The 27,758-nt window shown below is 30.8% G+C and overlaps 1 protein-coding gene across 1 annotated transcript in view; it reads right to left on the bottom strand.

The window, feature by feature from the left end:
- Positions 1-788: 788 nt before the first annotated feature.
- The window catches only part of LOC127724333 (guanine nucleotide exchange protein smcr8a-like), a 32,951-nt gene continuing 5,981 nt past the window's right edge, over positions 789-27,758 (bottom strand). The window contains exons 5-26 of the mRNA XM_052231267.1: positions 26,903-26,985; positions 24,976-25,021; positions 24,469-24,553; positions 23,799-23,938; positions 22,893-23,025; positions 22,490-22,554; positions 21,838-21,954; positions 20,181-20,238; positions 17,579-17,648; positions 16,881-16,971; positions 15,455-15,570; positions 13,657-14,930; positions 12,412-12,457; positions 11,471-11,547; positions 10,772-10,934; positions 10,338-10,467; positions 8,891-8,947; positions 8,273-8,349; positions 7,061-7,138; positions 4,245-4,347; positions 3,786-3,849; positions 789-2,035 (exon numbers count right to left, since the gene is read on the bottom strand). Coding sequence (XP_052087227.1) covers positions 1,977-2,035; positions 3,786-3,849; positions 4,245-4,347; positions 7,061-7,138; positions 8,273-8,349; positions 8,891-8,947; positions 10,338-10,467; positions 10,772-10,934; positions 11,471-11,547; positions 12,412-12,457; positions 13,657-14,930; positions 15,455-15,570; positions 16,881-16,971; positions 17,579-17,648; positions 20,181-20,238; positions 21,838-21,954; positions 22,490-22,554; positions 22,893-23,025; positions 23,799-23,938; positions 24,469-24,553; positions 24,976-25,021; positions 26,903-26,985 — 3,132 coding nt within the window. The 3' untranslated portion in view covers positions 789-1,976. The remainder of the gene's footprint in view (positions 2,036-3,785; positions 3,850-4,244; positions 4,348-7,060; positions 7,139-8,272; positions 8,350-8,890; positions 8,948-10,337; positions 10,468-10,771; positions 10,935-11,470; positions 11,548-12,411; positions 12,458-13,656; positions 14,931-15,454; positions 15,571-16,880; positions 16,972-17,578; positions 17,649-20,180; positions 20,239-21,837; positions 21,955-22,489; positions 22,555-22,892; positions 23,026-23,798; positions 23,939-24,468; positions 24,554-24,975; positions 25,022-26,902; positions 26,986-27,758) is intronic.

The raw sequence follows: 27,758 nt of genomic DNA, 5'->3' as shown, positions 1-27,758 counted from the left end.
ATTACAAGGCGGAAAAATAAAGCTAAAGTCTCTTTGAAAATAAAAATTTATTCTTTCATTCAATATATTAAATCAACAATTAAAATTGCACATAATTTGATTATAACAATTAATTACAAGATACAAACAGCAGTTCATAAAATAATAAATAAAGGATAAAATTAAAGTTGCATGTGCACCATCAAATTACATTTCAACATAATCAGGAAACATATTGTTGAATATACTGATCAGACAAACAAATGCATCAACCTGATAAAATTATAGAAAATAATGATCTGATTTTTCAAAAAAAAAAACATTTGGATGCATTAAATTTTTCATTTTTTTCTACATTCTAAATACACAATTTTTTTGACTAAAAATGAGAACTGGATGATTTGAACAAATTTTAGACATTGTTTATATATACAAACATTTGTTAAACTGATTGAAAGTTCATTGCCTTAGGTTAGAAGTGTGGCACATTTTTTTTTCTCAGTAAATCTAAAACTTTATTTATGCATGAAAGCAGGTCACAGTAAACAAAATTTAAAAATTTCTTTGATGACCTATTGACAAAATACCAGTCTTTTCAACCTTGTAGTTGTGATAAAATTTTGATGATTTTACTATGACGATATAATAGATATGTTGCTTTTAAAATGTTCAGATAATATTAAAGCACTCATTTGACAAAAATGAAATTCACAAAATTTTGAAAGAATGTACCCGTAAGAGTTAAAATGTCATTTTGAAATTAAGGGACAAAGGTAATCACTGTAACATGTGTCTACATTTTTTTGTCAGGTGCTTTCGCCTCCAATAGTATTGTCAGTTTTCCTACCGAAGGTCATGGTTCTATCCGGGCACTCAAGCTTCCTCCACCAACAAATGCTGACTGCGACAAAATAGTGCAAAAGTACTGAAAGTGGCATTAAATGCCAATCAATCAATCAATTTTTCTGCAATTTTTGAACTTTATCAGAAAGGCCAAAATTCATTTATATATTATTGTTAAGATAAAAAGCAATAAAATTGATAAATCCAATTTTAGATCTATCATTTATTTAAATGAAAATAGTTGCAGATCTAGAAGACAACATCCTTTTTAAGAATTACTTCATAAAAATCTTTTTGTTCATTCTTCTTATCAAACAGGACTTAGATATCTTTTATATATGTATATACTACTATATATAAATAGACTGAAGATCAGTATCAAGAGTATTACAAATCATAATTATTTATTTTTTTGGCAATGCATTCTCTACAAGTCTTTTAAAATACCCTTGTTAGTACTTAGTGAATCACAGTCATTACTAGTGATTTTAAGTTTTAAGAAGGATCTGCCTTCCCTTCAAGAGCACCTGAGATCACCAACAGTGTTTATTGGGGCTCAGGTTCATGTAATGTATTGTAGATTTTTTTTTAACTTTTTGTTGTTTTCCAATTCTGTCATGATTTTCTCTGTCTCTCTTTGATTTATAAATTTTGATTTTTTCATTTTGTATCCTCCTCTATTTTCTTTTTTACACTCAGATTTACAACCCTGTAATTGAATATATTTTGAATATACCAACAAACCTGCCAACTTTCACAACTGAAGGGATATTTCTTCAATGAGAGGTATTGACCTCAATTTTTGAAATCTTTATTGTAATGACTGGACACCTCAAAGCAGGCATTCAAATGAGTTAAAAGGGTATTTAGGCACATACATACTCATTCAAACAACATAGTAGTAGATTACCAATTTTTATGACAATATAAGAGGAGAATTAGGTCCTCTTCCACTTAAAATCAAATTTTGAAAAGTTAGCAGGTATGTATAAAGAAAAAATAAAGAATAAAAACTAAATCCTATCAACAAAGTTTATCACAGTCATGAGGTCACTTTGGCACTTGTATCTTGGTCTTTCTCACTGACCAAAATCAATGGTCTGTCATGGAATGGAAGCCATGCTTCAACTTCTACATTAAGGCGAATCTCCTAATTATAATCTGTGTAGCTGGCATGGATGTATATTTCTGGTAAAAGGCCTTGGTGGAATCCCTGAAAAATTAAGATGCATTATAAAAAATATGTCTTATAGATAAGTTCTATAGTAGTGAATTATCCTGATTTTTTGAATATATAAAAATTAGAAGATGTGGTATGATTGCCAATGAGACAACTCTCCACCAGAAACCAAATGATACAGAGATTAACAACTATAGGTCACCATACGGACTTCAACAATGAGCAAAACCCATACTGCATAGTCATGCTAGAACATCATATACTTTTTTAATTCCAGCTTCACTGATGAGTCTTTTGTAGAGGACACTCATGTCTGGTATACAGAATTATAAGCCTGGTATCTTCAATGAGTTTTTTTTATACCACTTATGATTTTTATGAACATTAGTTTTGGCTAAAATAAATTCACCGAACAAGAAACAAGTAGCATCAAAATAGTTAAAAAAAGAAATTAAATAATTATAAACTTATTAAAAATTTATCAGAAAAAATGTTGCTTTAATAATACTACAGATTTATTTTTCGTGTTTTCAGATACTGTGGATTTATTATTATTTGTGGGGTACTCATTTTTGTGGTATCAGCTATATGGAAAAGGGGGGTTCCTATTCCCACAGAACACCATGAAACGTTCTCATAATTAAATTAAGAAATAATTCATGGCAGCCGTAGATTTGTTTTTATTTAACCATGGGTTGGGCATTTATATTCGATTATTTTACCCTGAGCGTTAGCGAGGGGTAAAATACGAATATAAATGCCCAACCCATGGTTAAATGAAAACAAATCTACGGCTGCCATGAATTATTTCGATTCTAATAGGACAAATTCGGTAATTTTGTTAACCGTGAAAGCCCTATACATACGATATTGTTTTGGCTGTTCCGTTTTACCCAATTTTGATAATATTAGTAATATTTTATAATTCAATAATTTTTTTTTTTTTAATCGGATTTTTCACTTATATATTTTCTTCCAATGTAATTTTATTTGTTCTGAGGCGTACAAGAAGCTTTAAAACGCCCGGTATTTACATTTGATTTTTTGTTTACGAAAACATACTTGTGAAGTCACCTTGTTTCGTTGCCATGCCAAGACAATAACATCATTTCGCGGAATTTTCGTTTTATGAAATTTTACCATGAAAAATAAATTGAAATGGACTGATTTGTTTATTTTGCTGTAGAATAGAGATAAATATATTGTATCTGAAGCTTGGCCTACGTAAACTTGGGGTTTTGATGTAGAAAATTGAGAATATCTGGTAGTATAAATAAGTTGGTAGTAACGCGGAACAGCCGTTTTTGTGTATTACTGCGTTTGCACTAAAGGTAGATATATTGTGATTATACTGGTTGACAATAATAGGACGTCATATTAGAATAAAACATTAAAAATATGAAACAAAAAATGGAGAAAAAAAAGTAGGGTGGGTGGGAGGATTTCAACCCCTAGAACACCCCCTCCCCTCTTGATCCGCCAATGCTGAGTATAGGAAACAATTTAAGTATACATTAAATTCAGATAGTATTGCAATACTCACCCAGTCACATTAATAAAAATCTGCTATAATTTCTTAATTAACAGTAAAACAAATTTCAAATATAAATTTGTATGCAAACCCAAGAAATCAAGTATCCATGAAAATGCAATCTTTCCTCTATCCATGAAAATTGGTACCCACAAAAATAAATGAATACAAAGAATTTTTTTAAAATGGAACTTCAACATTTAATCATTTAGTAATACCTATTCACAACTCTAATTTAAACTATAAGTATACCTGTTGTGTTTAAACTCTTGTAATGATCTTCTATGTGCTGATACTTCACCAGTTCTGTAAGATACTGAAAAAAAATCATCATAGTCACAGTTTATAATGAATGCTTAGAATAAGACTATGTACATGTATTAACAAGCTTTAATTTTTTTTTAAATTTTGAGACCATACGTCTATTTGAAATTATCAGATTAACTGAGAATCTACTTAGAATATAGACTATGGAACAGCATGATACAACCGTTTTTCCTACCCACCCCCTCCCCCCTCCCCTAAGAAAAAAAAACTGAAAAAAAACCACCTTGAAAATAGATGTCAATTTCACAGGCATAACCTTTCTGCCATTGGCCTCTCAGATATTATAAACAAACCAATCAGCAGTATCTTTCATTGTTACAACCTTCTGCCCTATACTACATGTACTATATATGACTTAGATAAATTGTCTAGCCTTATCATTACCTCCATAATATCAATATCACAGTCTTGTATTCCAAGTTTACTGAGGAAAGCTGTTGCAGTCTTCTTCGCAGAATCACTTTCACTAATAATACTTCCTCTATTGCTAAAATTAATGTAAAATAAATGTAAAATTAGGTTATTAATATCTTTAATATTTTTTTATTAAGGTGGTACATAACACTACAGGGAGATAACTCTGTAAAAATCAGCTGAATGTTTTAATTACATTCTATTGTTAAGGAAATATTAAGCTTCTCAGTGATAAAAATAAGTGTTAGTCAAACTGCTATATATCCAATGAAATTTTTCCAATAAAGTGTTTTGAAATTTTTATATTTGTGTCAAAAGGTCAAAGTAAATATGTTGTCAAAACTTTATGAAAATAAAACGAGCCAAATTAATTTTAGTCAAGGTGTTTGGTACCACCTTAACTAGCACTTTATCTTAAATCATTTTACATTCTATTATACACTGCATATAAATATACCACTGAAAAAGTAATATCTGAATACATAAATCTATATGTGTTGTGATAAAATTAGCTAATTTTTCTCATCAGGTATGATCCAAAAACTTTTTAAATAAAAATAGGAAAATGTGGTATGATTGCCAATTGCAATGAGACATCTATCCACTGAGTCCAAATGATGTGCAAGTAAGCAGCTATAGGACAGCGGACATCATTCAACAATGAGCAAAACTCATACTATATAGCCAGCTATTAGAGACCGCTACATGACAAAATATGAAACATTTTAACCATGAAGCCAAACAGCCTGTTTTGTGATTAAACAAGAGGCTGCAAAATGAGTGCAAACTGGGTTTGTTACATTTATTAGTGTCATTTAGGGGGGTCATAAAGGAACAACCATTTAATTTCAAGGGGTGGGTTTATCGTTTTTTGTCTAAGTCAGAAATTTTTTTTCATGCAAAGCGCAACATTTTTTTATTAGTTTTTCGATGCTATCAATCAAATTATTTTTTACTTTACAAAATTGGGGCCTCAGTGGCCGAGTGGTCTAAGTAGTTACTACTGTAATCACTAGCCAGTCAACACTGAGGTTGTGAGTTCGAATCCCGCTCGTGCGGGTGCACTCGACTCCAATCTTAATTGACTAGGATTGTCAGTTTTCCTATCTAAGGTCAGTGGTTTTCTTCGGGCACTCCGGCTTCCTCCACCAATAAAAACTGACCGCCATGAAATAGTCCAAAAGCGGTGCTTAAAAGTGGCATTAAAACAACAAAAATCAAATCAAATCAAATTTACTTTAGAAAATTAAACACTATAAGGTATGCGATTTTTTTTTTTTTAGGAAAAAACCCATACTCCCCCCCTTGAAGTTAAATGGTCGTTCCCTAACTCCTGAATGGCAGAAGTGAAATTTGTCATGATCCCAAATTTGTACAACCCCACATCAATAACCTAAAAATAAGGTTAACAACAAAATCTAAATAATGATAAGCAACAACAAATGAGAACCACTGAATAACAGGCTCCTGACTTGGTACAAGCACAAAATATGGTGGGGTCGTACATGTTTGTGATTGTTCTTTTGTCACTTATTACTTAATCAGTGTTGTTTGATGACATGGTATGGCTGGAGATTTTTTCTGGTTTAATAGAATACCTGTCGCTTAATTAGATAAAAAAAAAAAGAAACTAGTTCAATCATGTCATATTTACATGCAAGTATAAACAGGTATTAAAATTTCAATGGTATCTTTAAGGTGGTACATAACCCTACAGGGAGATAACTCTGTAAGAATCAGCTGAACGTTTAAATCACGTTCTATTGTTAAGGAAATATTAAGCTTCTCAATGATCAAAATTAGTGTTTGACAAACTGCTATATATCCAATGAAATTTTTCCAATAAAGTTTGTGGTTCAAGTTTTTTTAAATTTTTATATTTTTGTCAAAGGGTCGTCAAAATCTAATGAAAATTAAACAAGCCAAATTAATTTTAGTCAAGGTGTTGGGTACCACCTTAAGTTTGGAAACTCAAGAAATCCATAAATTATGTAAGATTACCTGTCCAACGCTTTAATTTGCCACATTTCTTAATAATTAATTTTGGATGTAACACATCTTCTGATTGGCTGAAAGTTTTTTGTCTATCAGCTCATAGACATAATTTTGTCATGTGTTCGTGACGTAAAAGTTTTTTCCTGATTAACTCCTTAAAAATGGAATTTAGAATCAAATTATTAGGAATGACTGTAATATTTTTTCTGTCTATTCGAAATAACCTAAAAAATGTGGTGCACACTTTTAAATAACCCGGGCCCCTATGCGGGTAATTCAGCGTGCACCACATTTTTGATGTTATTTCTTCATAGACAGAGAAAATATTACAACCATCCCTTAATGAAAATAAGTAGTTGTGGTGTAAACTTTAAGACACAAAAACCAATAACACAAATTACAAAAGACATGTTGTTGCATACTCATTTCAATTTTTGGCAGTCTGGCTGTATAAAACGTCCACAAATGGGGGAATACAAGTTTTCCAATGAAGTTGATATCCAATATTGGTTTCTCCTAGGTATGAACACCAGTAGTATGGGTACTGTTGATTCATTAATACTCGTTGGATACCAATTTTCGTGGATTTTGTGGGTACGGGGGAACCATGAATTTAAATATTCATGAAATACAAGCATTTTAAAGGAATGTCTGCTGACTAAACCAAAACAACAAAATTAAATATCCAAGAAAATGCTAGTTTTCCTCAATCCACGAAAATTGGTACCCACGAAAATAAATGAATCCACAGTATTTGATAAATTAATATTTGTTTTCTCATTCATACCTACCTCGTTAGTGTTCCAACTGTACCAAGACAAAATGAATGGAAAAATATAAATGCTTTTGATGAAAATTCACAAAGTGATCTGAAAAATAAATTGTAGTTATTTGTAATGGCAAGAACTGTGTTCTTCAAATTTCTTAATCACCATACAGTTTGAAACAACCAAAGGAGTAGGTCTGGTAAGGGCCGATTTTGGCCTCAAAATTCAGGTTCATCTGATGAAAGATTTTGGACACTTTTTAAACACTTAAGTGTCTACTTCAGTCGATTCAATTAGTTTATGTGAAAGATTTTAACTGATTTAGTCATTAAAGACGCTCAAATTCAAGCTTAAATATGAAAAATCTATCAAATATGCCATAATATGTCACTTTTCAGATGGTTTTTGTCAAAAATGAAAGTGGCGGCATCTGTGTTCATTCTCAACCTTTATATATGTTATGTATTATCATCAAATACAACTTACATTTAAATATTAAGAAAGAACACAAATGAGGCCACTTCCATTTCAGATGGAAAACTGCTAAAAATTAACCAAAATGCTAAAATTTCGAAGATTTCAGTAATTTAGCATGACTTAATGATGCTAGTACCCGATACATGTGCATTGTATTGTCAAAAACAGCCCATATTTATGTAACACAAGTATTCTTCTTTCCAATAAATAGCTAAAAATTTACATTTTAACAATTTTGTAAAACTGCTATATTTTGGGGCCAATAAGGGGTCTTACTGGGCCTACTCCTTTTCAAGCTTTTGAGTACTTTTCAATGTAAACAAAGGATTATACATTTCTGTTTCCATGTTTTTTTCACAAATTGGTGTTTATGTCAAATATACTGATTACATTCCGACTTGTAAATAATGTTTGTCATATTTAGTTCTCGACATTTGGCTTAATGATCTTTTTATAATGGAAAGAACTAATGATATTAGGCCAAAAAGAAATATATATATATATATACTTGTTTCTGGTCTCCTGACAAATACAGTAGGTACTAGGTAGGTAGCAAAAATGATTTAAAATTAATTTTTTATGAAAGATTTTACATAGACTATATAAGGATATGTTGACTGTAATGGTGCATATCCAAAAAGGTCCAATAAATGGGTTAGAAGGAGGAGTTGAACTTTATCAAAATAAAGTCATACAACCAACTGTGTCTTACTTTTCAATAAATTCTACAAACATATTCTGAATACTTTGGAAACTTACACTTTAATAAACTGGATATAACTTTCTTCTGTCTTAAATGACTTTTTTCTTGATAAAATTGTTGTGATTAAACTTCCCTAAAATACAAATTAAAAGATAAACTTCAAATTTCCTCAGACAAAAATTATCTCTGGACAGTTTCTCCTATTTTAAATAGCATCTAAGGAAATTTTGTCTCCTCTTGACTGAAATGTTTAGCAAATAATCCTCTAGAACATGATATATCTAGAGATTGTTAAGTTACACATTGTCAATTTAATTTTTCTATTCTTTACTATTGAGATGTTAGAAAAAACTACTGAACTATATATTCAAGACAATTTTTCTAATATTACCATGATGATCTTTGGCTTAAAAGTGTTGAAATTTATTGAAATACATGGTAGCTTTGTTTGATTAATATTTTTTATTTTTCAACACTTAAATATAAAAATAAACATTTCTTGTTCCTAGCTATAAGTTTTTAACCAAAAAAAAAATACAGTGACACCTTAAATAATTAAAAAAATTTAAAAATTGGTGAAAAAACTTTTCTGATCAATTGTCGTTGCTTAACTGAAAATCTTAATTAAAAAAAGATGTCAAAATCTCCATGTTCTTACTAATAACAGAACCTACCTGATATACAGGTGAAATAATTATCCTTCTTTCTACATCAAACAGAGTTATGTATTTCTGAAACAATTCAAAAGAAGTTACAAATTTTAAGGATGTTCGCTACTCTGTTTCAAAATAATAAGCTCTAGATTTTTCATACATTTAACCTTTTTTCTGTCTAAAAGTATGAAAAAATAACAAGGATTTAATAAAATTTTCAAAAATGGCATTTTAAACTATATTTAATCAAATTATGAAAAGAAAAGTAGGGGTCAGTGGGCAAAAATTTTTAATGGCAATACATGGATAAAACCAAAGGATTCTGAATATCTGGCAAAAATTCAAAAACAAAAGGAGCAAACATCCTTAAGTAAAAAAGGAATAACATACAGTAACTAAATACATATCTGCGCTTTTCTTTGTCATTGTTTATTCATTTTTTTTATCAAAATTAAAACCAGGATTGCCTTTATAATTCCCTAGGCTTAGGTGTGCAGAAAGCTACTGAAATAGCAGTCTTATCAATACTTTATTTTTTTTAATATTATTGCTAATCTTCAATAAAATTTTAAATAAACTGGACAGTTAAAAGAAAACTAGTAACCGATCGTGTAAGACCCTCATTGGTAATCAAGGTCCTTAAACACCCCCTAGTAGTAGAATACTGGTTAGCAATGGAATGGTTTCTACGATTACCAGAGGGGAAGAGTGAAAATCTCATAAAAACTATTTTTAAATCATCACATGTTAATGTGCCTGTCCCAAGTCAGGACCCTTGTTAGTGCTTGTCTTATGTCATGTCAAATCATGATCATGACCTGCTTATTTTTAATTACTGTGAATTCATTGTTTTTCATGGGATACCAATTTTCGTTGATTTTGTGGGTAAAGATGAACCACGAATTCAAATGTTTAACAAATTTCAAACTTCCTATAGACTTGTATGCTGATTTGGGCAAAACCACAAAATCAAATGTGCAGGAACAATACAATTTTATTCCAATCCATGAAAATAAGGGCTATTCCATTAAAATGTATGTGGGAGGGTAGGAAGGGAAGTTTAATTATTGAATGTGGGTCATGGGTCTTTTTTCAGTATGCATCTATTACCATTATGCAAAATTATCTAAAAAATGGTTCTTGGTTGTAGGGATATTTTAAAAGTCCCTTCCTACCCAACCACATACATTTTAATGGAATAGCCCTAAATGAATCAACACTTTTTGGAAAATTAATTGCTAATGGCAGATCTTCGATAGTCTCTGATAATTTATTCACAACTTCTTAGAATCAGGAAGATTTAGAACTTGACATATTGTACAAACAATGAAGATAATATGTTTACCTCTCGGTGCCTTATGGCTATTGTTGACAAAGGGTTGCTGTCTGATTGACGAGCATCCCTCGTCTCCTTTTATTCATCACTCTTCTGATTTATTGAACTTCTTAACTGTTTGTTTTATTTTACCTGAACTGCTTTAGGAACCATTCTGTCTACCGATTTCTTTTCGTGTCTACAAATGCCAATCAGTTTTATGTCTGTCAGGTCTGTTACTGCTATTGCTTTGGATGACCACTGCATACAACTTGTTTGACATCTATGAAGAAATGGACAATAACATTCTTAAGGCCACAGAAGTATAATAATGAAAAGGTCAATTTTATCGTGGATACTTGGTTTCATGGTTTTGACAAAATCTGCATACAATCCTATCGCAAATATATACTTGGTTGAACACCTAAATTTGAGGTTCAGCTATACAAATGAAATCCGTGAAAATTTGAACTCGATGAAAAAATAAATTAAATAACAGTAATATTACACATATCATAAATGACTTTTTTGTTATCTTTTATTTTTTTATGTTTTCATTCAAATGGCAATGAGTCAGAAATATTTACCTGTGACATCCAGGTAGAAATAGTTTCAGTGCAGTCACCAGATTTTTTACTTCCTCTTCATACTGTGCTGAACCAATTACTACAACAGTCCTCCCCGTTAACATACTATATATCACGTTCTGGATATGGTTATAAGTCTGTAGTATTTTAGTGATTCCAAACCCTACAAGATATAAAAGATATTGAAACTTAATAGACACTCATTTAATGACCCGTAAAGTCAGAATGTAACATTTTTATTCATAAATATGAATCTGCAAAAAACTGACAATGGTATATAATTTTCAATGACTTTCATGATTTTCAATGAAAAATTTGGTACCTTGATTTGAATGTAGAATTTCCCAGAGATCCTAAAAATCAATCAGACCTACATTTATGTCAATTAATCAACTCTGAAAAAATAGCTGAATTATTAGTACAACTTAAACCCTTTAAGAATAGTGTTAACGAATTTTCTTGCCCTTGGTTAGTTTTATTCAATTTTTTTAAATGCAATTTTAGAAAAGATGAATTTTGAAACCAAAATCTCTTAGAAGGAACTTCTGTAAATCAGTAAACCAAAGAAAAAGTCACTGAAAGCAAGCTCTTTTACTTGTGCAAAGTTGATTTCAATATCATTCAAATTTTTAATAGCACTATATATACAAAGTTAAAATTGAAACTAGCCAATGCCATGTAACATAAATGTGTACATACCTGGAGTTAAAGTTTCACTTTGCGTACTAAATCTAAATAGATCTGTTTTGCAGCACTGCTCCATTTCTGTCTTGGATCTAAATGTGAATTCATAAAAAAGAAAATATAAAAATTAAAATTTAAAAAAATTGAAGACTTGGAAAAAAAGTTCATGTTTAAAACTGAAAAGAGGAATGAGATATCTTTAAAACTAAAAAGAGGAATGAGAAATTTTTCAAAGTCATAAAAATCATAAAAACAACTAATAATCTGTCCAAATTCCTATCTATTGCATCTAAAATGACTATATAATCTCTCTAATGATTTACTCATGCTTAAAGTGAGATTAGTTAAAATTGTCTTACCTCTTTCAGGTAAAATTGAAAAAGCAATTGGATAGTTTGCATAATCATGATCATACTTGTATTGCATATAAACTGCATGCATATTTTTTTTAGGTATTTTCGCTTGTCAAGCATATAGTCAAGAATTCCTCAAAATGTACACCAAATATTACTAACTTATCCAATGTCATTACTTGTGCACTGATCAGAACACAACCCTTTAAACTATATACTATGCAAAAATTTAAAAGTTGATGAACCATTACTGAAGGGCCAAAGGGCTTTTCTTATTTTAATCCACTTACACACCAAGTACATAATCAGTTACTTATCATGTATAACTCATGTTAAATGGACAGAATCATAAATTTGACCATGCAAACTACAAATATAAATAAATTACAAATTCAAAAGCCATATTATTTAAGGAACAGGTCCAATAACCACAATGAAAATGATCTGATGTTAAAAGTTGTTGTCAATGTAAACACATAAAAATGTATTGCTTTCTGCAACTTTTTATTGCAATTGTGAAAAAATTTATGATTTTTTGAAGATTTCTGAAAATTATTTCTGAAAGTATAGGTTACAACAGTCACCAGTTCGAGTACAACATACCCTCTTCTGCTTATGTCCTCTTTTTGTTGAACTGTAATTTCATCTTCTGAAACAAATCAAACGATCAAATTATAATTAGCTTCTATATTGTTTTGGTTATATATTAATGCACCAGATGTTAATTTTGAGAGATAGTAAGATTTTTTTATATGAAGGCATGATAAGTTTTTTGTGTGTAAGCAAACATATAAATATTTGTATGTTTGCTTGTGTGCTAAATAGTTTATTGGAGTGTAACTGCAAAACTAGTTTCATATTTTTTCATATCATATTAAACAATGCGATATCATTCAAAACTTGTTTTCTTTAAAGAAGCCATGTCATAAAATTCGTATAATTTTTAGTGCTACTTTTTCCATAGTTTTCAATGGGTGGTGTTTTGCTCTCTATTTTTCATTTTGATGCTTTATCTAGGTGATTGGAATTGTATTTTGTTTCTGTGCTTTATCTTACATGTATATGATTTAAGATTGACTGTCGTTTGGTTAAGGTCCAATGGCCAGGGTTTTAGCTAGGATTTTGAGGGCATTAGTCACTTTTCCACGAAATGAAAATCAACCTTATTTTGGGTAACAGCAAGGGACCAAAGACATGTATTACTAGCTATACATCTTTGAAGGACTTAGGCATGCTCAGGCAGTTATTGCATAATTTGATTGGTGTTTAAATATGAAGATTAAAATAAGATCTAATAAAGATCCAGACTTCTAGTGTACAATTTCACTCAGTTATTTTTAGGGAAAAAAGTAAAGTTTGTTTTTTTTAAACCAGGAATCACAGTATAAATGAACAAACTGTAATGACTTTATCTATGCATAATAATTATCCTTGTTAAAACGGTTAAATCAATATTTGGAATTGATTCCTATATATAAACTTGGAACCAAGGATTTACTTGTTGGAACGATTCTTATCAAGAATAGATCATGTTTACTTTCGATTTTTAAATGAAATGAAAACGGGAAGTGACATGAGGATGACAAATATATTTCTTACTAAGCAACTTGATTTAGAAATATGATAATTTCCTGCCTTTTGTTAAACACAAACCAATCCTCACCCAGAGGCGGCTTCAGCTGGCCCCTTAACAAAAATGTGTACTAGCATGTATAGAAAATGTTTACTTTGTTGAACATTTAAAATTCGTGGTTCACACATACCGCGATTACCCAAGAAATCCTTGATCATAGTTTCCCCACGAATGGTTATTTATGATATCCACAATCGAAAACATATCCAACAAACCTGATTGTAGAGATTGTGATACTTTCGAATGACATCCACTGCAAGATGACACCCCAGAACTACTATCCACATCAGCGTGGGGACAATTATCACAGTCTAAATGACCTTTTGTTATCATTTGACCTAAATTTTCAATAGCTTTTATATCAGCAAATTTTTTGCCAACGTCTTTCTTCTCATCTGTATTTCCAACATTTGCAAATTCAGCATTTCCAATTTCTGCTGATTCAGCTAATTCATTTCTTGTTGATTTATCAATTCTATTATTAGTCAATTCCCCTTTTCTATTTTTTGTTGATTCATCCATTCCGTTATTTACAGATTCAATATATAAATTAGTCATAGATTCAGTATTTATACTATTTACTGATTCATTTTTTCTTATATTTTCTGATAAATTACTTAAATCACTTGCTATTTCACTTTCTTCATTTATAAAAGTTATATCTCTTTCGGCCTTAACGTCTTTTTTCAAATTCTTTGACAAAACAACATCCGTGTTAGTTAATGTCATTAACCTGTCTCTTGGCTCAGAGATGCTATTATTACTTGAGCAACTACTTTCCCCACTTCGTTGAATTTCATCCGAAGTATCATTATTTTGAGAGGCTTCATTTACAATTGTTGTTGACCTTTCCCTGTGTTCAAAATCTACCTCAACAACATTTATAGACGCTTCTGGGTTATCAAACTCTTCCAAAGAATCAGTTGTTGACCTTTCTCTGTTTTCAAAATCAACCTCAACAACATTTATAGAATCTCTGTGATTATCAATTTCTTCCAAAGAATCAGTCATCAAGTTTTTCAAACTTTCATTTCTATCAATATTTCCTGTATTCTTAATAGTATCTTCTTTATTTAGACATAGCGTTTTTTCAGGGTCTCCTTTACCCATATCACTTAAAGTTACCTGGGTTGTATTTTTATTTTCTGATCCTTGAATTTCATTGGATACAGTCTTTTCTAATCCTTGAATTTCATTGGATAAAGTCTTTTCTAATCCTTGAATTTCATTGGATACAGTCTTTTCTAATCCTTGAATTTCATTGGATAAAGTCTTTTCTAATCCTTGAATTTCATTGGATAAAGTCTTTTCTAATCCTGGAATTTCATTGGATAAAGTCTTTTCTAAAGGATCATCTGAAGCAGGAAGTTCATCCTGTAATGAGGATCTATTACTATCTGGAAGGAATCCATCCTTTGGAGGTGTCATGGAATTTCTGAAACTATCAAAGGAACCTACTAACTGGAATGATCCTAAACTGTTGGTCCTCCTAAAAAATGTAGATTCAATTTAAAAATTAAATTTATTTCTGTACCGTTTTACTGTTATTCTAATGAATGTTGTGTAAATTAGAAAGTTTTAACAGAATCTGGTCACGTAACACTAAATTCCTTCTTAAAATAGTTGAGGTATATATTACTTTCTTACAGAATTTTGATTTTCATGGATACAAATTTTCGTGGATTGAGAATTATCGTGGATATCTGATTTGTGATTTTGGCAAAGTCTGCCTATAAGTCTATCAAAAATTTGTACTTTGTCAGACATTGAAACTCGTGGTTCACCTATACCATGAAATCCATTATAGATACTTAAGATAAATATCCCCCGAATAATAATGAATCTACAGTAGTTGAAATCTGTACATCAACCTATTAGCCATGTATGTTCATGTGTTGTTGGATTGCTCCTCTTTTTCATGTGAATACTACATCTCATTTTAATTTTATTCATGACACAATTTTATTGAGTCATAATTAGTTTTACAGTTCCGATATCACTTGGATAACTTACTGCAAGTAAAATCCTAGATCACTTGTAGCTGATAGCATGGAATCTGAGTCTGAGTCGTCATTTATAACTGATTGGAAAGAACTTGGTACTGACTTGAAACTGGACAGAGTGTCTGTCTATAAATTGAGAAAGAAACTTTTATTAGCAAGTAAACACTGAAGTCAGTAAAACTGCTCTTTCATTATTTCTACACATTATTGAATTTTTTCAATATACATTCATGTAGCAGTAATTTGTAAAGGAAAATACTGTGACAAAAAAAAAACCATCATTGTACATAAATTATCTGAATTTAAACTTAGGCTGTGTGATGTATATTTTGGCCACAAGGTCAAACAAGATGTATTGTGAGCTATTGCAATGCCCAAACTCAATAAAAGAAAATGACCAAAATTGCATATAACTATGTGCATCATGTGCATGGCAGTTTATAAAAACAATCTTTCAGCAAACAGGAAGTAGAACACTGTATAAACTGAAAATGTGTCATATCATATTGCACCAAAAAATTAACTGTTACAAAGCTTTGAATTGTTTGAAATACTAAGGATATTTTACCCTAAGAATAGAATACCTAACCTGTATTTGGCAAAACCTTTCAGAAATGTGAGTTATCAATGCTCCTTAACTTCTCACTTTATTTGGCCTTTTAATGATTTTGATTTGAGCATCACTGACAAGACTTTTGAAGCCATAACACTTTTTTGGCGTACTAAATAACATGCCTTATTTTGAGAACTATAATAAAATCTTGTTCTGTTGATATTTAACCAGATAAATCTTTCAATAACACTTTCAAACATGGTATAGAAAAACAATCATTATAACACTACCCTCAAACAATAACTCTAGCAGCGAAGATACTTTACTCTTGGAGAACATGATTCATTGATTAGTTGTAATTGGCTTTGAACTAGCTTTCATTAACTGCAAGTTCACTAATACATGTATGTGCTTTGTGTCTATTGCTTTTATGTTAGTTGTTTTTCAGTCAGTCATATTTATTTTTTTGTAAATTGTTTTTTTATAAATTAGGCCTTTAGTAGATATAAGAAGCTGTGGTATGAGTGCCAATGAGACAACTCTCCATCCAAGTCACAATTTGTAAAAGTAAACCATTATAGGTCAAAGTACAGCATGAATAGTTCCACAATTTTCGTGTCAGGGCCTTTTATAACTGGCTATTCAGAATGGATTTTTTCTCATTGTTAAAGGTAGTGCAGTGATATATAATTGCTTATATCCATGTCATTTGAATTCTGGTAGATAGTTGTCTCATTGATAATCATATAACATCTCCTTATTCTTATATACCGGTACTATTATAAGATAGATATTAGATACTAATGTGTGCATTTATTATTGTGAACCCTTGACCTCTAGCAAAATAGTAATGGTTATCTTCACATTGAAAAAATAAACCTACAGATGACCAGCTGTGTCCCAACATGTTCCAAGATTCCATATTAGTTCTGGTCCCAGGTACTCTCATAAAACAACATGTACTGATACAGATTCTGTAACAAATTGTTTACATAATTAATTTCACCTGTTTGGGATTGACTAAAACAGCTACATGTACATACAGTACAGATACAGTAATTCGGTCACACTTGCTGATATTGACTGAATCAAAGTAAAACAGGGTGATTGAATCCAGAGTTCTCGATAAATGGTGGGCCGAAGGTTTAAACCACCAAAATTTTCCAAAGAACAGACACAATTTTTGTATTTTGCGATAGAAATAATAGTGAGGACAAGCAGATTTTCTTCAAGGACCATCAGGGAATTTTTTTTTCAAGAACTGAAAGTGGCAACAGATCCAAAAAGTGCTCACACATTACAACTCATCATTGTAAAGTTGCTGATCAAATATATAGTTCAGATGTACTGTAACTGAAAGAAGTATGAAAAATATGTTTGTTTGTTTGACAGACAGACAGACAGACAGACAGACAGACAATTGAATGCAATAAAGCCCACAAACTATGAAACAATATCCAATCTTACATGCACATCCTTAATAGTCATGTTAGTCTTTCGTGGATATATAGTTGTCTCCTTATTTGACAATCATACCACATCGCCTTATCTTATTTATAGTTATATATATATGTAACTTACTTATCAATATTTGTCATGAAATTAGAACCTATGAACTTGTTCCCAAAGGTCACCAAACCAGCTGGTGGATCTGGAAAATTAATGAATACTGTAAATTCAGAAATTATTGGGATGTTTTAATTAATGCAAAACCTGCGACAATATTATATTCGTAAAAATAAAAACTCACATTCAAAATTTCAGTAGTGATTTACCTTTACAAAATATTTGCAGTCACAGTAATTAGATCTCGCATTCAAGTAATTAATTAGCGAATTATGAAATCTTTGAATTTACAGTAGACTTAGGCATAATTAGAATATTCGTGATTTGATGATACGAGTCAGTGTTCTCCCCAGGCCCTTAAAGGACCGCGGGCCTGTGATGTATAATTTTTTACTGTGGCGGTATCGTTCTTACCGCGATGTATAATTTTTCTCCGTGGTGCTAAAATTTTCAGTTAAAAAATCGTAAATCGGTAAAGTTTTAAACGACTTGTTTTAAAATCTTTTCCGTGAGGTATAAAATTCAAGGTGAAATTTGACCACTTGTCCAGTTCAAACCAGTTCAACACAGATTGTTTACACCACTTGATCGATTTACCTTATGAGGTTAACCTTGTTGATTGGATTTAATCGATGTAATTAACACTTGTAACATGATTCTTTTGTGTTTTAATTAAGAGTTCATAACTTTATTATCACTGATAACTATTTTATGGCTTCACTCACCACCCAAGCACTGACCTGTGACAAGTTGGCAAATACTTTGTACACAAACAGTGTCTTGACCCGATAGGTACATTTTTTGTACATCATAAAGGTGGCTCATTACGTATAATTGACAATTATACATTTCTCAATTCTTATATTATAGTATTATATGTCTCTGATTAAACCATGGCCAATATGATTTTTAATTATGACATAGTTATTGCATGATAGTCGGGTTTCAAACTGTAGTATCTGTCTGTACATATCACATGACCCAGTTAGTTCACGTAGAATATTCAAGTTTATTCACAATTAATTGCAATCTATTCTATTTTATAAATAAAATGCATGACTGTACCTTCAAACTGGATATCTGTATCCATAATTAATGAATAACAGAAGTAATCTTGCAAATTTTATCCATAAGCACATGTTAAATCTATTTATATCTACTTCCTATCATTTAGGTGGGAAAATAGGGAGACTTAGTTGTTGACATTGAATATGGTTACTTATAGATCTATAGGCCAAAGATAAATTTATAGATTTAGGAATTCTTTTTAAATGGTTCATGACAAATAAAGATATAGATTTCAGTGCAGTATTAAGTCTGTATCTATGTTTGATTATCACCAAAGACAAGAAAAGTTAATATTAACATGAAATCTATGGCAAAATGTTCTAAAATTTATGAAAAATTTCTTTTTATTAAAATCTAAGATAGAAACTGGTTAAAATAATAAAACAATATTTGCAATTGTTCTTGTTAATTTTATATCTTCTTATGACAGGAATCCTTTCACATACAACAACTTTCTTTCTAGAAACTAGAAAGTTATTTAAATTGAACATTTTTGTTCTCTTTTGAATGATATTTTATTTTTATTGATTTTGGATTTTATAAAAGATTTAATTACTTTAAATTCAGATGAATATTTTATTATGAATCATAATTTATTTATTTTTAAAAAATATTAAAGTATACAAACTTTTTTTTGACTTACTTCTTTTTTACCAATATTTTTCTGACAATGTCTACATAACACAGTACCACAGTATTAAAACAAAACAAGAGACATAAAAACTACAGTAACTAGAAATAGAGCTAAGCAACGCGACACGAAGACACAACTGATTGTATGCAATATTTCACCAAGCTGTCCACACGCGTTAATCTGGTGCTATCCAAAAATCCTGGGGAGAACACTGAGAGTTTACTGGACAGGTATATATAAGTACCTTAAACTTTTTACAGTTCACAGATTTTGAAGATGGTGCAAAATTAAAATGTGAAAATACTGTGGATTCATTATCATTCATGGAATATCAACTTTGGTAAAGTTGAACCATCAATTTAAATGCTCAACATAGTACAAATTTTCTATAGGATTGTATGCATGCAGACTTTGGAAAAACCATTAAATCAAATATCCAGGAAAACACAACTTTTCATCAATCCACAAAAATTGGTACCCACCAAAATAAATTACTCCACAGAAGCTAAATATGTAACTTCTTATATGTGTAACATTAATTTTACTATCTCATACAAGTGCAGATTAATCTGACATTTGTGGGTAAAATGAGAATTTTTAATCTGTTCCAAGGTAGTAATACCTAACAACAGAAACTTGGGTTCTGCATTTATAAATGAAAGTCTTTTCTGGGGTTTATGGAAAACAGTAACTGCTTTGAGAATTCATGAATTTTATGAATATTTCTCTTATTCATCTTAAGTCTGTGGTTTTCATTGAGCAACAATTTATGACAATTATTAACACACTTGTAATATTTCATGAAAAACATAATTTTTTTTTAACAGTTGACAATTTTTCAAAAAAAGGTCATTTTCAAGGACATGTTTTAGAAATTATACCAAAATTGCTCTTGAACAGCAATAAATCTCTTACCTAACAAAGACAGGTCTCTTTTCTCCATCTGAAGAACTGCAATGTCCTGTTTGAAATACTAGAAAAAATAAAGGTAAAAGTTCAATGAAAAGCTTTAATATTTTAAAAGCCTTTCTTGGTTGATACAAAAAGGTTAAAAGGTGCCTATTTGGTGGCAAAGAAGTTAAACTACTGTACCACTAGCCTGTCAACACTGAGGTTGTGAGTTTGAAACCTGCAAATGGCAGGCCCATTTGACTCAAATCTTTATTGACCAGGATTGTCAGTTTTGCTGCTAAGGTTAGTAGTTCTCTCTGTACACTCTGGCTTCCTGCATCCCTTAAAACTGACCACCATTATATAGCTAATAGTGCTGGAAGTGGCATTTAAAACCAATAATCAATTAAATAGGTTAAGATAAAAGATAATGCATTTTGTGTAAAAAAATATATCTTTCCCTGAAAAAGACATTTCTGTATAATTAGTTTGGGCATTGCTAAAGATCATATCTCCCTGCACTATTTTTGACATTGCTGTATGAAATCTTCAATGAAGTACAACAACTGTTATTACTGTGGATTAATGATCATTCCTGGAATACAAATTTTGGTGTATTTCGTGGGTATCAATATACCACAGATTTAAATTTTCAACGAAATACATATTTTCTATAGGCTCATATGCAGACTTTGGCAAAATCACAAAATCAAATATACACAAAAATACAATTTTCCCTCAATCCACAAAAATTGGTATCCACGAAAATAAATGAATACATGCAAGTGAAGGACAGCATGGTTTCTTATCAGCAGGTTTTGAACTTTGAGCTTGTTTTTTGTAGCTGTGAGCATTTTTACGCAGTTAAAATTGTGATCCATTTTGTGTGTTTTTTTAAATTTTTTTATAATTCCATTTAATACTTTTTAAGTGCTTTTCTGGTACTACTTTTTATCATATGTTCTCTTGTGACGTTTTGTTAATGTACTGATAAGAGATTAAATACCAGGATGGTTGAGATTTAAAAAATCTCGTACAACCTCCCAATGTTTAATGACCCAGTCCTAAGTCAGGAACCTCATCAGTAGTTGTTATTAATGACATACCATAATGCTTCTTTCATAATTTTAAGAGTACCGTGTTGATGGCAGATATTTGATTGTTTCTGTTAAATTTTCTATATAGTTAGGTTGCTGACTCTTATGGGTTGCTATCTTATTTTTCTAATTGATCAATGTTGAAATGCATTTGCATACAGTATAAAAAAGTCTGATTCATATTTTCAACTTTTTAAATATGAATATTTAAAAGTGTCGGCTAAATTTTAATAAGACAGCAATCAACAGCACAGTAAAAAACCCAAATAAGATAGTAAAACAAAAATGTCAATTACATATATTTATATCAAGCACAAAATTTCCCTGATTTCTAGCCAAACTGCAAATAAAGTGCACAGACTAATAAATTTCTGCTATATTTATCAATAATCAAAACAGATCTGTTTTGAATACGTCATTGAATAATGCAATTTGCTTACACATCATGTACAGTTGGACAACAAACCTCGAGTTTTAAAATGTTACCATTGGATTCCAAAAGTTGTGTCTTTTGCAAAATTGTATTTTAAAAAAAAGTATGGTACAATTTCATCGCCACGGCAAATCAAAGTTGTTAAACAAACCTGGTATATGTGTCTCAGCCTCTGGAGTCCTTCTTTGGCACCCCAGGAACATAATTCGTGTAATCCTCTTAAATGCAAATCAAATTTCCTTCCTTTTGTGATTTCTACCAATTTAGGCTACAAAAAATACATTTTCTTAAAATAGAACTGTATGAAAGATACAGGAAAGATATTCATTCTTTTTAATTTTAATCCATAAATGAAAATATTAAAAAAAATATGGTTGACTTTAGTTAAAGTCCACTAATATATGTCCTACGATTTAAGGATTTACCTTGCAATAGGTATACATGTGATGGTATATATATACAATATTAGGTCAATGTCAGAAAATTTCAACCTTTTTTGTATGAGGCTTATATTTAACTAGACAGGGGAGAGGTTTACCAAGTCCTTCAACTGTTTGCAATTGGTGTCGACTATATTTTCTGACATTGACCTAAAATTGTTTTTATACTGATGCTAAAAATTGCTACAATTATAGTTATGAAAATGTTAACCCAAAAATAAGGCATACTTTCCATCTCTAAACGAACTCTAAAATTGTGAAGAAAGTGATGTGACACGAAATCGACATTGCACAAAATATCACTGTGTTACTATATTTGGTAGATAGACAGGAAGTGTTCTAGCTGCAGCAAAATTAATTTACCTTGTAATGATTGGTTTCAAAAAACAATAAGTTATCTGTGTCTGCTGTACTACCAAGGGAGAGAACTGAAAAATAATAATGCAAGTGAAACAAAAGTCATAAAAAGGGGACAATGTGAATAGTTCATTCCTCAGGAAATTTTAATGTGTTCGTTTCAGTAACCTCTCAAATCATCTGTTGGTCTTATCTTTTAGAGTAAAACTAAGATTAAAAAATCAACTTACATCATTTGTCAAATTTTAGAACCTGAATTGAAAAGGTAAGGTATATTATATGATTTTTATGAATGTTTTAATCTTTGAATAAAATGTAGTTTAAATATTGATTTTTGTTTTGGTCACATCCAGTGGCAAATATTTCATAAATATTCTAGATAATCTCCTTATTATAGGTATAATCTTACACTGTATTTGGTTTTCTGGTGTTTCAATACTTTCCCAGTCACAGAGACTTAAGTTATCATGCTTCGGTTTTCCTTTATTAGCTTGAGCTCTTTCTTCTATCTTTGAAAATCTCTGTTCCAATCTTTTGTCGTTCTGCAAAAAATTATTTCATAAATGTTATGAAATTATTTATTGTTTAGGGTCCAGTCTTTTGAAAATTAAATGTTCATCTAATGGGTTTGACAAATTACAATATCTTTCTCTATTTTCCCCAAAAATTGCAATCTTTAATTTCCTAAAACGGCAAATCTCTCAACTTGGTAATTGTTCAGAAATGGTAATTAATTATATATATATATTTCATTACATTAATAACAAGAATGTGTCAATAGTACACGGATGCCCCACTCGCACTATCATTTTCTATGTTCAGTGGACCGTGAAATTGGGGTAAAAACTCTAATTTGGCATTAAAATTAGAAAGATTATATCATAGGGAACATGTGTACTAAGTTTCAATTTGATTGAACTTCAACTTCATCAAAAACTACCTTGACCAAAAACTTTAACCTGAAGCGGGATAGACGGACGAAAGCACAGACCGAAAAACATAATGCCCTAGGTGGGGCATAAACATGATAAAAATTCTATTCAAATTCTATTTGAGTTTTTGAGTGTATCTAGTTTTGCATGTGAAATTTTTTTAAGTTACATTTTGATTTCCTTATTTTTTTTCTTTTTTCAGGTCTAGAACATATAGAGTTTTTATAGACCATATGTATTATTTATCCAATATTACAGATAAATTCAAATTACCTTCTTTATATATCAATACCCACTTGTAAACAACTTTCAAAAAATTGAATAGAGAAAATACAAAAGCATCCAGATTAGAGTATATACTAAACCCCTAATAGTACACATACCAATGTAGGGTTAAGTTGACTAAGGACGCCCTGTACTTCTGAGATCTGTGATTCAAGTATTTTAAGAGACTGTAGTAGTTTGTTATCCTGGTCGGTCTGTCCTGGTTGAATTGTAGTTCTGTATCTGTTTACCATCTGGTCTGTAATACATTTCATTATAGGACTTAAAACATTTTTTCTCGAGGTGTACAGTGTACTTGGCAGCTGACCTACAAACTATGCGTTATTCAATTTGTGAGTTAATCCTTATAATTCTCAACTCAAATATGTTATTTTCTCTTTCAATTTCAACTGTGGATTATTTATATTGTTTACTTATACAAGTTTCAAAAGTAGTTTTGGCAACATGGTCTATCAAAATGTAAACAAAGGAAACAAATTCTAGTGGACCAACCACATTCAAGTATTTTGTAGATAAGCAAATTATATAACTGTTTCGGTTCTTATACATCATTGGCTTCCAATATTCCGCTTTGAGCGTTTCTGATGAAGGTAAATCCAGAAAAGTGCTTTGGACGCATGAAATTATTAACGTGTTGTTTTCATTTTTTATATAGGAGTTATGACAGAATAAATACATTGTGTAAGTCAACCAGCAAATGATTATTGTAAATAAATGAAAAGAATTTATAGTTGCTATACAGCACTATAGCTAGTGGTATTAAACTACCTTTTGTGTATTGTAAATCCATCATAAATTTATCCAGGTCATTCTTGAATACCAATTTGTTACCATACTTAAGATATCTGGCAATCTAAAAGAAAGCAAATATTAAAAAGTTCCTCAAAGAAAATATTATTACATCTGCTTAAACCAGTATCTGCGGCGGTCTTGAACTTGCAGTGAGGTATGAACTTTTGCTCTGTACTGTAGGCCAACTTAATTTCCCCGATTGTTTTTTTTTTATTCCTTTGGCCATTTTTATTCTACTGTTTATTGTCTTGCTTTTTTACTTTGCTGATGTTTTCATAACAGGCAAAATCCAAGTTTGACATATTGCTGAACAGTACTTTAGTAAATAAATTAAACTGCCTTCAAAACTTATCTTGATTGTTTACGGTATCATTTTACTTTGACTTGGGAGAACTTAAAGACAGCAGACGGCAAACAGTACTATATGTATATGACAGAACAGTTATTTAGACAAATCTTTCTTTAATTTGCATACATAAATACCTTTTTAAAATTGCAGCTGATCTCTTCATAAAAGTTCAATAACTTTCTAAAAGACAAAAGAAGTTTAATTTGCATAATGTTAAATGGCTCTAGTTGTAAAATGACAACACTTATAGAAAATGTCAGGTCATAAGGCGTACAAACTTTTTCGGTCCAATTTTAGTATTGAGATTGATTGATTGTTGGTGTTTTAATGCCACTTTTGGGCTATTTCGTGGCGGCCAGTTTTTATTGGTGGAGGAAGCCGGAGAGCCAGGGAAAACCACCGACCTTCAATAGAAAAACTGACAATCCTCGTCAATTTAGATTGGAGTCGAGTGCACCCGCACGAGCGGGGTTCGAACAAACAACCTCAGTGTTGACTGGCTAGCGATCACAGTAGTAGAACTACTTAGACCACTTGGCCACCGAGGCCCCTTTTTAGTATTGAGATTTCTTTTATATACGATAACATATACATGTACCACTGAGTTTCCTAAAAATTACTTTTTTATTTGTTAAGTATATGAATATTTATCATTAATTAAATATCTTTCTAAAGCAATGCCCTTTTATTGTTTTATTCACACTAGTTTACTTCTTCTTATTAATGAGTGTCATAAACCCCAGCTATACATGTAATTAGAAATCAATATTATAGCTTATGTGCTCCTATACACAGGAGGATTATAAATAGAAAGAAATTTGTGTGTTTCCTTTCAGTGTAATATCTAGAGCATATGGATTTGATTTAAAGCTTTTACATTTAAGTGATAACAAAATTATTCTCTCCACCAGAAATGTGTTAAAAGGTTCAAGTTGTTTTAAAATGATTTCTACAGGATATTTGATATTTGCAAAAGTAAACTCTTTTAATCAGGACATAGAATTGTATGTCAAGCTTGACTGGCTTCAACTTTCTGTGGTACAATTAACAAACAATCCTCAAATTGTTACTTTTCAATCAAGTACAGTGTTTTGATAGCTGCCATTTGCACGGTAAATAAGCAATTGTTTACCTTTTCAAAGGAAAAACGCCGAGAAAATCGAAAGTATATTTGACTTCTAAATACTGGAAACAATACTGGTCAGAAATACGGGTGAAAACGGGTCATTTTCTGATATCCGGGGTTGTTGTAGCCACCCGGCGGGTATTTTAAAAAACCCGGGTAAGGGGTCAATTCTCGGGTGTGACTCAGAGGATACGGGTCAGTTGACAGGTATGCCTCTTTTGAAGTTTACTACATTTTTTTTTCACAACTTCACAGTACTTCTTCTGTCTTCCATTCTTATGATTATTCTACTTTTTTGTCTTTTTTTCATGTTGCTCATATTTCTCATGTCTTATAATTAAAAAATAAATCATGCAAGCCATAGATTTATTGGAAAATTTCTAATTTCCTGGCCTTTATATCCGAATTATATCCCAAGAGTGAGCATAACAAAACATGTGGATTTACATTGAAGGTAAATTGTAACAGCCATTAGTATGTTCATCTCTGAGTCTGCTCTAAGTATAGATATATTAAGAATTTTATCACACTGATGTTTACAAAGCAAAACAAGTACGTCATATTAGAATTTCTCTAATTCTATGGTAATTTATCCCTTTCCGAACCCATTCTATAAAAAAATTTAATCAACGTGTGGTTGCTGGTGATCTCAGAAGATGATTGGATGAATTTAAGGGTCATAACCTTAATCAGCTAACTGAATGAATCAAAATATGCTAACAGGTGTTAATGAAATTGACAACTTTGTGGAATAAGGAAGGCACTCGAAGGGGATTTTCATTTAACAAAAAATGAAAATTTATTTTTTAATCATTAGAGAAACAGATTCTTACACAGTTACTCGTGGATTATCGGATTTTAAAATTGATAATTTAACTATCTCGATTGGATAAATCCGATAATCCACTGGTATCAATGTAAGAATCTATATGTACCTTTGATCTGGAGTGACATAACTGATAGCAAATGGTCTTGAATAACCTCTAGCTTGTTTATCCAACAGGAAAAAATGATGAACCTGTGAAAAAAGTTAAGATGAAGAAAACATGGTTTCATTTCACATATATACTGTGGTTATCATTCTTTCTCATGTGTGTCTTAAAAACATTAAAAACATTGCAACAGTTCATGCAAGGGGATTAGTATTTCTGCATGGGCATGCAAAGGTATATTGTAACAGCCCTCTGATAAGGCATTTGTAACCTGAAACATTTATTGGGGGAAAAACTACTGGGGATTTATTCATTTTCGTGTCTACCAATTTCGTGGATTGAGGAAAAATTGTATTTTTCATGGATATTTGCTTTTGTGGTTTTGCAAAAGTCTGTATACAAGACTATTGAAAGTTTGTACTTCTTTGAGCATTTAAATTTGTGGTTCAACTGTACAATGTACTAAAAATATTGGTATCCCACAAATAATAATTAATCCACAGTATGTATCTTAGGAACCAGAGCAACAACCAAAAATTAATTTTTGATGGTGACATGTTGCAAGACTATATTCATATAATATTCAGCATTTCTATCTGAAACCTAGATACCTTGCCAGATAGACTCATTTACTGCATTTTTCAAGAGTGTATTTGTACAAGATTTTTTTTTTCTGTTGCTAATGTGTCTCTTGTTTATTCTGATTCTAACTTACTTCTTGTTTATTTTGACTCTAACATGTTTAATGTCGTTCTTATTTATCTAATGCCGTTCTTATCTATTCTGATTTTAATGTCGCTTTCATTTAACTAATTATGTCTTTCTTGTTTAACCTGATTCAAATGTCTCTCTTAGTTAT

This window comes from Mytilus californianus, unplaced genomic scaffold, assembly GCF_021869535.1.
Source record: "Mytilus californianus isolate M0D057914Y unplaced genomic scaffold, xbMytCali1.0.p SCAF_14, whole genome shotgun sequence".
NCBI lineage: Eukaryota > Metazoa > Mollusca > Bivalvia > Mytilida > Mytilidae > Mytilus > Mytilus californianus.
Note: the sequence above shows the minus strand (reverse complement) of the source record. Positions and strands in the feature narration are given on the sequence as shown.